Source organism: Triticum aestivum, chromosome 4A (genome assembly GCF_018294505.1).
Source record: "Triticum aestivum cultivar Chinese Spring chromosome 4A, IWGSC CS RefSeq v2.1, whole genome shotgun sequence".
In the NCBI taxonomy this organism is placed as follows: domain Eukaryota; kingdom Viridiplantae; phylum Streptophyta; class Magnoliopsida; order Poales; family Poaceae; genus Triticum; species Triticum aestivum.
This window is the reverse complement of record NC_057803.1, coordinates 2611981-2623972: the sequence shown is the minus strand read 5'-3', so window position 1 is coordinate 2623972 and position 11992 is coordinate 2611981. Positions and strand designations below refer to the sequence as shown.

General features: G+C 46.3%; 1 protein-coding gene across 7 annotated transcripts; it reads right to left on the bottom strand.

Moving 5' to 3' along the window:
* Positions 1 to 5220: 5220 nt before the first annotated feature.
* Positions 5221 to 10128, bottom strand: LOC123081511 (uncharacterized). Of its 7 annotated transcripts, none has more exons than XR_006438730.1 (7): positions 9861 to 10128; positions 9749 to 9786; positions 7749 to 9096; positions 7352 to 7420; positions 6564 to 6639; positions 5835 to 5905; positions 5221 to 5655 (listed from the first exon to the last, which is right to left on the bottom strand). XR_006438730.1 is itself a non-coding variant. In XM_044504079.1 (3 exons), the coding sequence occupies exons 1-3, from the start codon at positions 9999 to 10001 to the stop codon at positions 8871 to 8873; spliced, it is 405 nt and encodes a 134-aa protein (XP_044360014.1). In that variant the 5' UTR covers positions 10002 to 10128; the 3' UTR covers positions 7967 to 8870. The 7 variants fall into 7 exon arrangements, 1 of the variants encoding a protein (XP_044360014.1); XR_006438733.1 differs by having other exon boundaries at positions 6569 to 6639; XR_006438731.1 differs by having other exon boundaries at positions 5221 to 5646; positions 6569 to 6639; positions 9861 to 10127.
* Between the last annotated feature and the right edge of the window lie 1864 nt (positions 10129 to 11992).

Here is an 11992-nt window from a genome sequence, read left to right as displayed (position 1 = left end):
GATAACCTAATTTGATCATCTACGGTGCCACGACGTCGACGGCATCCAAGATAACCTAATTTGATCATCTACGGTGCCTCGACGTCGACGGCATCCAAGATAACCTAATTTGATCATCTACGGTGCCTCGACGTCGTCGGCATCCAAGATAACCTAATTTGATCATCTACGGTGCCTCGACGTCGACGACATCCAAGATAACCTAATTTGATCATCTAGGGTGCCTCGACGTCGACGGCATCCAAGATAACCTAATTTGATCATCTAGGGTGCCTCGACGTCGACGGCATCCAAGATAACCTAATTTGATCATCTAGGGTGCCTCGACGTCGACGACATCCAAGTACAAATAAGTTTACACTAGAGTTGAACTAGCTCTATAAGCTAGTTCAAATAATTTTACACTAGAGTTGAACTAGCTCTATAGCCTAGTACAAATAATTTTGCACTAGAGTTGAACTAGCTCTATAAGCTACTTCAAATAATTTTACACTATAGCCTAGTACACATAATTTTACATTAGAGTTGAACTAGCTCTATAAGCTAGTTCAAATAATTTTACACTAGAGTTGAACTAGCTCTATAGCCTAGTACAAATAATTTTACACTAGAATTGAACTAGCTCTATAGCCTATTAGGGCACCAGATCTAAGCAGACCACACCCGGAGGCGCCACCAGCAAGGACATGGCGATGAACCAGGGCCGAAGCTGGGACACCGCAGCCCTGCCGGCAAAAACACCCTCAGGCCAAAGTTGAGGCGCCCATCGACCCAAGGTGAGGAGCCCCGCGACTGAGAAGGCATGACGAGCCGGCAGCAGCACACGGACAACTCACGGAGGCGTGATCCGTGCGGGACCGATCGGGATGGAAGGGCGTGCAGAAGGACCCTCTGCTCCCAACCATCGACCGAGGCTTTGCCGGACCGACATCGGCGTGGGGAGGGGAGGGAAGGCAAGGGCCCTGAAGAGGTAGTGGCGGTCTAGCCACCCGAGTCGACCCGAGCAAACGACGCGGGGGCACTTATGTTTTTTCTCTAGTTTCCAACGTGCTATTAACACACATAACATACAACTTGAGAAATGAAGATGTGCCATCTTACTTTTGAGCATCTACAGCTGGACTTAGCAAATCTACCCCCCTAAACGTCCGTGCCTGTTCAATGTTCAGGCATGTCCATTTTAAGCCCCTATTTTGTCCGTGCATGCAACTATGCTTCTCATGTTCTCAACTATATGTCTGGTCACTTGCGTGTGATTGATGGAGATAAAGAGAGAGAAACAAAAGAACAAATAAAGCTAGAGAAAATATGATATGGGGTGGGTCACATCCTACATGGCGGACTGACCGAAAACGTCTGGGAGCCCTCATATCCTTCCCGAATTTGGTCTCAATCTGAGGGTTCGCCGATAGACCATGCGTAGGATGATATGAGTGATCCAGCTGGGTCACAGTTTTTTCTTCTCACTCCTGTCCGGTCATAGACCAGACACGCGTGTCCGCGGACGTTTGAGAAATATTTGAGTGGACTGGCTGTAGGTGCTCTTATCATCGGTACCGACCGGGAGTCCTAAGGAAAGCTTCGCTCTTGGTCCTATCCGCAACCATCGAATTGTGCATTACTTTTCTCAGATTTCTCATACATTGGTTTTTTAACAACAGAAGACGCTCATGCGAGCACCAATGCCGAGGACTTGAATTCTGATGGATTAGTTTTACCACAAGGAACATAACCATCTAAGCCGCTCAGTTCGCTTTCTTTTCTTTTGAAAAGACCTAAAACCATGTACTCCCTCCGCCCGAAAATACTTGTCATTAAAATGGATATATCTAGATGTATCTTAGTTGTAGATACATCAATTTTCATCTAGTTTGATGACAAGTAATTTCGGACAAAAGGAGCATTAAGTATCACAAGTCCTTCACCCTTACAGAAAATAGAAATACATTCGAAATCTTGGGTATGTCGAAGTCTTCATCTTTCTGCATCCATGCGACATTTCCGTGAGCATAGCTTGATGCCGCCTCTAGCCCTTCGCCTCGGTGAAACAAACATATTATAAGTGGGCCTCAGTTGGCTCCCGAATGTTATGTTCATTGTTGTGGTCACTCCAGCCACGTGTCCGGTGGAACTACGGATTAGGCCGGTCCGGTCTAAGGCTAGTTATAGTGGGAGTAACTTAGGTAGTAACATAACGCACTTCAAGAATTTTTTGCTTATATGGAACATAGTTAATGAGGAAAGAGGTGTTTAGAGTAACATAATATGTTACTGTAACATAGCGCTTCCCGAGAAAGTACGAGTCTATAAGGTAATAAATATAATCATCTATGACACTATTATTATGTTAATTTGCACTATAAAAATAATAACTTAGACTAGTGTCATATGCATGACACTAGTATAAGTTACTCCCCACTATGACCAGCCTAAATAAGACCTAGCAGGTTGAACTTTCAAGGTATTGAACGGTCACCCGCAAAAAAAAAAAAAGAATTGGACGGGAATTCGGAACGCAAGGACTGCCTACATGGGAAACTTTGCAGCGCAAATCGGCTCTCTTCATCACACAACTCAAGACTGTGGTGGTTCGCACCACTTAAAAAGCTTCTGGCACACAGGTTTCTTTTTAACATCAATACAGAGACAAGCGTTTATATACATGCGCATACACTCGCCTTTATAAACATACACGTATACCTTACATCTATAAACACCTTCAAAAAACTGAACCGACACATGGATGATCTTAATATTTTGGGAACGTTGGAAACACCGTAACGATGTTATCTTCAACGATGCAACGCCCCAGGCGAGTGGCCCCCGATGGAGATTCTTGGAAGTGTGGGATTATTCAAAAGGACTATGGCTGCCTACTTCTTGGTGACGTCTAGGTGGATGGCTAGCCAGTAGTGTGTGAGTCGTATTGAGTGGATTCTTTGCTTTGAGAGCATCTTCAGCCGCGTCTTTAATAGGTCTTTTCCAAATGACTTTTTCGCGTCGACGTAAAAAATTGGTCCAGTCGCGTCCCTAGAAACCCGTTTTCCGTTGGTTTGGATCGAAACTGGCGTCGGCGGACCTAGACAGAACCCGGTGCGCTGGGCGGCTCCCAGAGGCGCCAGAGCAAGCTGTTTTGGCGAAAAGAGCCGCGAACCCGCTGAGTCAGCGACACGCGCCTCGTCTTCCTTTATAACGCCTCGGTTTCCCACGGGGAATCAATGGCAAGGCTGCCGTCGGTCAGCCTTGCCATTTGATTCCTCACGGATGGCGTGGCGACGCCTTCCCTCCCGCCACGCGTACACATGGCGCGGGGCTATAAAACCGTCGTCTCCCCTCGCCTCTGGCCACACCAACCCGAGCCCAAACCAGCCGCTGAGCTCTGCCTCTCTCCTCGTCCGCCGCTAAGCTCTGCCTCTCTTCCCGTCCGCCGCCTACCATTCCCTCTCTCCCCAAGCCCAAAGCGATGGTCGAACACTTCCGCGGTGACGCGGCGGCGGCCAACGGCTTTGGCCGCCGCTCGCTCCACGAGTGGGAGGCCTACCTCTTCTTCGAGGCCAACATCCCGGCACCGCCGGACATGCGTGCCGAGCCGACGGGGTAGAGGCTCAGCAACGGGGGCGTCCCCATCCCCTCGACGCCCGAGGTCGACGCGCGCCCCGACATCTTTGCCGCCGAGGTCGACCGCGTGCGGGCATCCCTGACGGAGGAGCAGTGCGCCCTCCCCCAATACGCCGCCGACAAGCACGCGTCATGGGCGGCGTACTTTCAGCGTCGACAGGCGCAGCGGCTGGCTCCACCAACGGGGCACCGGTGGTGGGGGGCACGAAGAACATCGATGGGCGCTGCCTATGGTGGGGCGGCAATGACCCGCCACTGGCATACCCTGCCGCGGCGGCCGCCCCGCCGCCCCCTCCCCCACCGAAGCGCCGGGCAATGGATGCCCAGGAGGTTCGGCTCCTCGTCTTCCTCCTCTCAGTCCTTCTCCCGCTTCTCCTCCCATTCCTCCGGCTCGGCCGGCGCACCCGCAGCGCCGGCATCGTCATCAACGAGGGCGGCAGGTGCGCCCCCTCCTTGGCTTCTCCGCGCTATGTCAAGCAAAAGACGGAGTCGGGCCTCGCCGCCGTGAAGACGGAGTCGGGGCTCCCCGTCGTGACGCCCGGGCTCGCCGGCGGCATCAAGGAGGAGCTCGATGACGTAGCGGCCCTGAAGTGGGCGCGTGAAGACTGGGCGCGCACGGAGTTGGAGCGCCAGCGTCAGCGCCTCGCCTATGAGCGGTTCGAAGCTCGGCGCCGTGGCCGGACGAGGGAGGCGTCGTCGTCCTCTACGACGCGCCGCCGGCACCGGTCCGCCAGGGAGACGCCTGGCAAGGGCCCAACAGGGGCGGCCGCGTCAAGGAGGAGAAGGCCGCCGCCGATGACGAGGATGGCGGCGACGTCGGTGACTTCGCCGCGCTCAACGACTTCTTCGCCCCTTAGTTGGGTTTTTTTAAATAACTTATGTAAACGTCGAACATGTTGAATATATGTCAAGTTTGCCGAACTTTAGCTGGATGTTTTGTTCAATTTGCCAAACTTTGCTGAATTTCTTTTTTTTATATAAAAAACCGAGTCTGGGGTGACCCTGGGGCCGGCGGCTCGGAACCGGCTCGCCCCCAGGCCGATTTTAGCGCCGGCTCACCCTCAGGCGGCGATTTTACGCGCCCCCTGGGGGGCCAACGGCTGGAGATGCTCTGACATGGTAGGGAAAATGTAGATGGCTTTCTTGTACCCTTTTTTATTTAATATATAATACTCATGCTATGTGTATTCTGTATAAAAAAGGGATGTAGTCAAGCTAAAGAGTTTAGCCAAGCAAATGCATGGAGGGTTTTGTCTACAAGACTGGGCACGATGTGCCACTGGGTTAATGTCGTTCCTAACAAGAATGCCCCGGGATAACCAAAGGTGGCCGCCCTCCTTCAAAGACCAGGGCATTTCTCTGCTTCCATATATTAACTAGATCGGAAACGCGCCTTGGCGCGAGGGTGCCGGTCCAAATGTTATGGTCAAGCAAGTAATGCTCATTCAGAAGGGATATCAAAATAAAGTAAAGATGAATCATTCACTTAAGTTTTTAGTTTGTGAGAGACAATACGACGTTGTTAGTCAATAATCTGATGCAAAAGAGTGTATCTAAACATATGTACCTTTAATATTGATAAGATCATATGAGCAATGGTACAAAAAAAATCATTGCCAACTGGCAAGGAGAGGATCATTATGATAGAAGTCTATACAAATGTTGAGCATTGCAACTTTCCAAAATACTACAACGAAAAGGTATATCATAAAGTATAAAAGCATGATATACCATTCTACATCGGTACATAAGTTCTATAAAATATAGCCAAATAGTTCATACTCGCAAGTGTAAAAACAGGTGTTACAGCAGCTGGAAACAATGCTATAGAAACATCAATAACGGTACGGCCTTTGTCTTTGTTAGTCAATCAACAAACATGTATGATATCTTGTAGATGATCATCACTGAGAACTCCTACTTCCTCTCTCCAAGTGAAAAAGGGCATGTTCTGAGGTGAAGCTAATGCAGATAGTAGTGGCCAATACTTGACAGGAAAGGCTGATAGCGTCCTCAGGCTTCATTTTTCTGATGACACTAATAATGCAAGCTTTAGTGATACATGAGTAATTTCTCTTATAGTATGAAATAATATAACAATACAAGCTTCAGTTAATTCCTAATTTTCCAAGAAATGAAAGGAAGAGTGTAACTGCTTAAACGACAATAGCACAATAACACAAATATGTAGTTAAATTTACATGTGCAGGTAGTACCTCTGCGTTTTTCACAATGCCAGTCAGTAACAGATTGTACATAAAACATGTTCAGTTATGAAATACTCCCTCTGCAACAAATATAAGATCGTTTAGATCACTTACTTCAGTGAAAGCACTACCATAACAGATGTCTAAAGCATGGCATTGAATAGGCAAATAACACCATTAGAATGCACTATATGTTCAAAGAAAGGGTGATGAGAAATCCGAGATACAACCGAAGATGGAAATATAAGAAAAAATTATTAGGACAAACCAGTTCAAATCACAACATGAAGCATTTTGTTCAGTTTGACATGAATATCAATAGCAGGAGAAAACAAAGCCAAACCTTGGCCCCTGCCAAGGACTATTCTCTCATAACTCGTACAAAACATGAGTTGTGTATTCTTAGGAAGATATTAAAATTGCATCAAGTAGCAGGCACACTATTGTATATATTTTTCATAAAGGTAATGTGAATATAAGATAAAATGGTTCTTTCGAATATCACAAAACATGCTACAAACATGTATTCCACAGATAGATCGAGTGGCCTGAAATTGCATGCAAAAATATAATGTAATAGTTCTATATGCATAAAGAACTTGCCATTCATTTGTCAGCCTGGACATTTGCCATAGTGAGCATAGGACTCACAAATAAATTGCATTAGTTGAATATTAATTATTATATGTAGCCACATCTTATTTAAATCCAACCAAGTTGAACAGAAATAAATCTCACCTTACTTTTGTCGAAAAGACTCTTATTTAACTGCTCATTCCTTGACATGGTGATCCGCTGAACATATCGCAAGTCGCTGCAACCACATAAGCCAAGCATTGACATGAGATAAAGAGAGCAATGAATTCTTTTATTCGGATGGTACATATTGCATCTAAACAACCTTGAGATGCATGCATGTTTGTAGCACACTATCAGCACCGTTTATGCTCTTCGTAATCCATCAGAGGTGCAACACACATGTTACTCGGCCAAATTTAACTAAATATATAGTAGTGGTATCTATTTGAAGTCTCACTACTGAGAATAAAAATAGGCTCCATCTGTACCAGCTAACCAGCAGATAAGCAATCACTGATTCTTGTTGCACACAGAAACACATGATGAAGAAAAAAAATCATGTAGACCATTCTTCGTAGATGGTAATCCACAGGGATGTCATCCACCTCCCCATCTCGTGCAATTGGGGGAGCACTCGGTGTCCAAAAATCCTGGAATTTCTACACATCAACATAGTGCGGCCGTTCTCCCTCTCCTCTCGTGATGATGGCATAGGAGGAGGGATCCATACGACCCTCTATAATTTGAGCAAACACATCTGACGAAACAATATAATTATAGTAACATGTATACCCACAACCTAAATTTTTGAAAACTCAGTGTTCTCACGACCTAAATTTGAACTGATTATAATGAGAAAGAAGACCCATCAACATATTAGTACAATAATAAAGGCAAAGGTGGGGTTGTGGGTGTAATGGGGGTACAGGCAGTAAAGGAATCTGAACCTTTTCCATGTCAACTCATCATCTTCCTCTTGCTCTCTTCTCACCAATTTAGCATTGCCAATTCTTCCCCTAATGGTGAGGAACAAACAATCAAGTTTAGCATCCCAAGCACAAAGAAAAAGTTACTAACATTCCCTCATGTATACTATTTGATATATATTTGACTGAGCAAAAAAGCAATTATAATCATGTGCCACCGTTGTAAAATTGTACAAGTATGCCTAATACAGAGGCTTATGGATCAGAAATGGGACCCTGCAAACGAGCATACAAGCCTATATCTATATAAGATGCACGTACATATACATAGCTTGACCAACAACAATTTGCGTACTACACACTCCTCTCTATACGTATGTGTGCAATACAAAGATAAGAAACAGATGACAGAACTTACCTGTCGATTCATGGAACAGGGAGGGCTAGTTGTAATAGCAAAGTGTTTTAGTTCACTCCATCCTTGATCCGGCAGCAGTGCAAGGCATCTGAGTTTCCATAAGTACGATCATCTCTGCAAAAGGAAAAGCTTCTTAGATAATCAAGCTCATCTCTGGAGAGAAATTAAAGCTTCTCCTAGAATCGCAGATGCTTCTTCAAGAATCAATAGCGTGTGCAGCACTAGAAGCTTGCCTTCGGTATAAAGAGGGGTCGTCAACCCAACAAAAGTTGTCACAGGCAAGAGGAAGAATCCATTATCAATGGAGGGGACTGGGAAGAAGGAGAGAGTGAAGGTTGTGGCTGTCTGCGTGCTCCTTGCCATCCTGCTGTCTGCCCAGCAGCTGCAGGTGGCTGACGCCGTGTCGGTGTTCTGCAAATGCTACATCAGCTGCTACTCCGACTGCAGGCTCAGACGCCCCCCGCTGTTCTGCAAGCCGTTATGTAGATGCAAATAATATTAGCATGTTGACTGTAGAATTTTTAAAGCGAACAGAGAGGTATTTTATTCGAGTGGTTTATTCAATTCTTGGATCATCTGAGTAAACATATCTGACACCAATATTATAATATATATACCCACATTCTATCCTACTATGAGAATTTTGTTTGCTGGTAATCTCGCATGATTATTTCAGTAAAATTTTGTGGCCACTACTACTCTACCTGGAACAACTGGTGTGATATATGTAGATGGAGAGAGAGAGAGAGAGGGAGGGAGAGGGAGAGAGAGAGAGAGATATGTCTGTCAAGGAAAGTTAGATTTTTGGGAGGCCTTGTATAACAAATAAAACTCAAGTATATCTTCAGAACACTAAAAGGACAGCTCAGTAAGTGGACAAAGCTAATTGCTATCAACATGGTTAGATACTAATAACCTATTCAGAACCTCAACTTCTTGGAAGTCCTTGAGAATATGGGACTAAAAGTGTAATCAGTTACTGGCTTCAAACATATTTTACAGTAACAATAACTACCACGTAGCAGATGCAGAGTAAAAGCATGCTAGGAGGCAGGAAAGACTGAAAGAGTCGGTGCTGAATTATGATATAAGCAGAGTGAGTTGAGAATGAACTTCTTTCAATTAAAATAAAGCACAAGATAATTTTAGAGAGGGAGGTTGTGGTCGACGCCGGCACACAAATGGAACCGCCGTCGTCGGGGTCGGGCGTGGGCTCCTTCCTTCCTGGTCGTTGTCATCTTGGTCCTTGTGGATAGCGTCCATGGATTGGAAGTGGGGTGACTTGAGAATCCCCTCCCTTGAGATAGCTTGCTGCTTCCAGTTGAGATTCATCCATGGAGAAGAGAAGCTTCATGAGCACACACACACAGAAGTGCTCATGAGCAACAAAATTACAATTTCATATGTAGGAGTGGGTCAATTCAAGCCGTTAGCAAGCAGTCACATGGCCGATTAAAAAAAAGATAGTTATGTCTAACAGAATCTGTATGGACCAACTATACTCAATCCACCAATCCAGGCCATGGTATATTTATCCAGCCTAAATACTCACATATATCAGCCATGAGTGGAAGTAGTTGACAACAAACTATGATCCTAGAAAGTACGACTAAAAGCTTGTCTATCAATGTAAAAACAAAAACACATTTGTAGATCAGCAAACAAAGGAGATGCCAACAGTGAAGTAAAACTTCATCAAGAATCATATTTTCAGAAGAGAACAAATAGTGCAGACCTTGCAGTATAACTGTAAAAAGTATTGCTAGGATGTCCTAAAGACAGTAAAAGCCCAAAACTTGCCAATTGTAAACAAACACGAAAGCAAGACACATCACAACAGAAGTGGAAGTACAACTCCCAGATCTCTGGAACAATTTTCGCTTCGGAAATATAGTCAAATCCTCACTTCTAGCAGCGCATATAACCATATCACTGAGATAGCGAGGGAAATGGCGGGCAAAGGAGGGAGCTCAGCAAGAGGAGGAAAAGGGGGAACTCACCTTGGCCTTGGACTGCTGGTTGCTGCCATGGAAGAGCTCTGAACCATGGAGCAGTCACGTAATTAGTACCCAAAATAGATATTCTAGATGGAGATTCTGCAAGTGCACTTACCTTGTCCAAGTCCAATGCTTTATGGCTCTGAATTCCAACAGTAGACCAAGTTCCATCAACCTCCATAATAACCAAATCACTGAATCCGCTATCTATCTTATGGTCGTTTTCCAATATTTTTGGCTCCTTGTTCTCACACATTATTTGTTACAGTCATCTATCTTTTTAACAGCCACTGCCTGCAAAACAAAACGGTCACATTAGTTGCCCTATCAGTTAATATTGAGACAGATTTACATGCATACTCACCTCATGCATGTCCAAAGTTGTGCAGTTATCTACTCCTTGACCGCTAATTAGAGACTGGAATCTGGTGACAGATGAGACAACCAAATTAATCTAGCATTTAAGAATGGCGCTTTGATTCACAGAACTGCAACCACAATAGGCATAAATCTCCACTCTCTTTGTAACTAACCACCTGACATGTCTACAACCTACCCCCCCCCCCCACCCCCTCTCTCCATCAAAATCGCCAACCAAACAGCTAATAATGGTGGTTTGATTACAATGCCATGCATAGTCCCTGCAATTATCTGTAACCAGTCATGTGATTTGTTTAATGCTTAAGCTAAAGGCCTAAACCAAGGATTAACCCAGACTAACAAACAGATTAGGCAATTAATTTATCTAGACAAATTTCAATAACACAAGCCAATGCCAAACTCGCAGCCATCGAACAAAATAAGAAATGCAACAAAAAGTCGTTCGAGGAATCTTGCAATGCTGCACTGTCTCGCATAGCAACAAAAAACCGAGGGTGTCCAACCAGACCTAATGAATCCAAAGGATTCTAACAAGATCCAGGCAGCCCATACATCCAAACACCCCCAATGTCCTGCTGCATTCACCTCTTCCTGAAAGCTCACTACAATCCTAGAGAAAGATCCGAACCCTAGCCAAGCAAGGCAACAAACATGTACTCTGTAAATAATTAGCTAGATCCAAGGCCTTCCTTGGCAGCAAGGTAAAAACAAAACAAGAAAGACAAAGAAAATTCTCTTCTTTGGAACCTAGCTAAATCAGAGAATTGGCTAGATAAGATAGATGTGCAGGGGTAGGAAGAGGGGGTGGAGCTCACCAGGTTCAGCGGGGTGGGGGGGGGTAGGAGGAGGGAGGAGCCATGAGGGCTCGTGTCTCGTCCACCTGCAGCAATTGCTACTCATCCAGATCGGAACCGACCTTGTCCACCAGAGGAACAGGGACGTGTCCGTGCACCTGCGTGACCAAAAGGAGCAACAACTTGAGGGGAGGGGAGGGGATTAGGGTTGGAGCAGGGGAGAGGCCGGCATCCTGAGCAGGCCATTGCGTGGGCGCGGAGCAGGCAGAGCACAAGCACTCGGAGGCCAAGGTCAGACGACATCGCCGGCGAATCTGCGAGCACCTTGGCTGCCGCCTGACCTGCTCACTCTCCCTCTTCTCTTTCCTTCCCTTCCCTTCCCTTCTGATGACGAGAGGTCGAGGCTGCGGGCGGCGTGGTGCGAGGGAGACGAGGAGAGAGGTCCACGGCGGCGCGGTCTGAGGGGCGTCGACGGCGGCGAGGTCTGCGGGGCGTTGGTGGCGGTGAAGTGGGCGGGGCTGCGAGGTCTGGTGGAGGGAGAGGTCGGGGAGAGGGCTGGGGCGAGCGGGCTGGGATGCGGGAGGACGGGGGTTGAGGGCGCGGGTGCGGTGGAGAGGCGGCTAGGTCATCTACACGGCAGCGGACGCAATTTATATGCGTAAACATGAAATGACGAAAATGCCCTCCATGGGTCGTCGGAATTACGCGCGGTGGCATGAACGGGACGAAACTATTCATTGCTACAGGATCACCTCTTCGATCCGACGACCGTAGTCGTCCCAGGGCTCGATCCGATGGCCCAGATTGCATCAAGCAAAACGATCCAACGGCCAGGAATCCCAAACGGCTGAGGAGCCGGGAGGATGACTGTCATCCTTATTTCTCGATTCCACAAGGCATATGCAAGCACCTTAAAGAAGCAGGGGACTGGGAGTTTGCTGATTGGAGCTTATGGTCAATGATAATACTCAGGGTCCAAGTAACCCCAACATGATCCAAACTCTTCGTGCAAAGTTACAATTAAAGAACATATGCTCCCTTTATTTCTCTGACATACCTAAAGCAAAGTGCA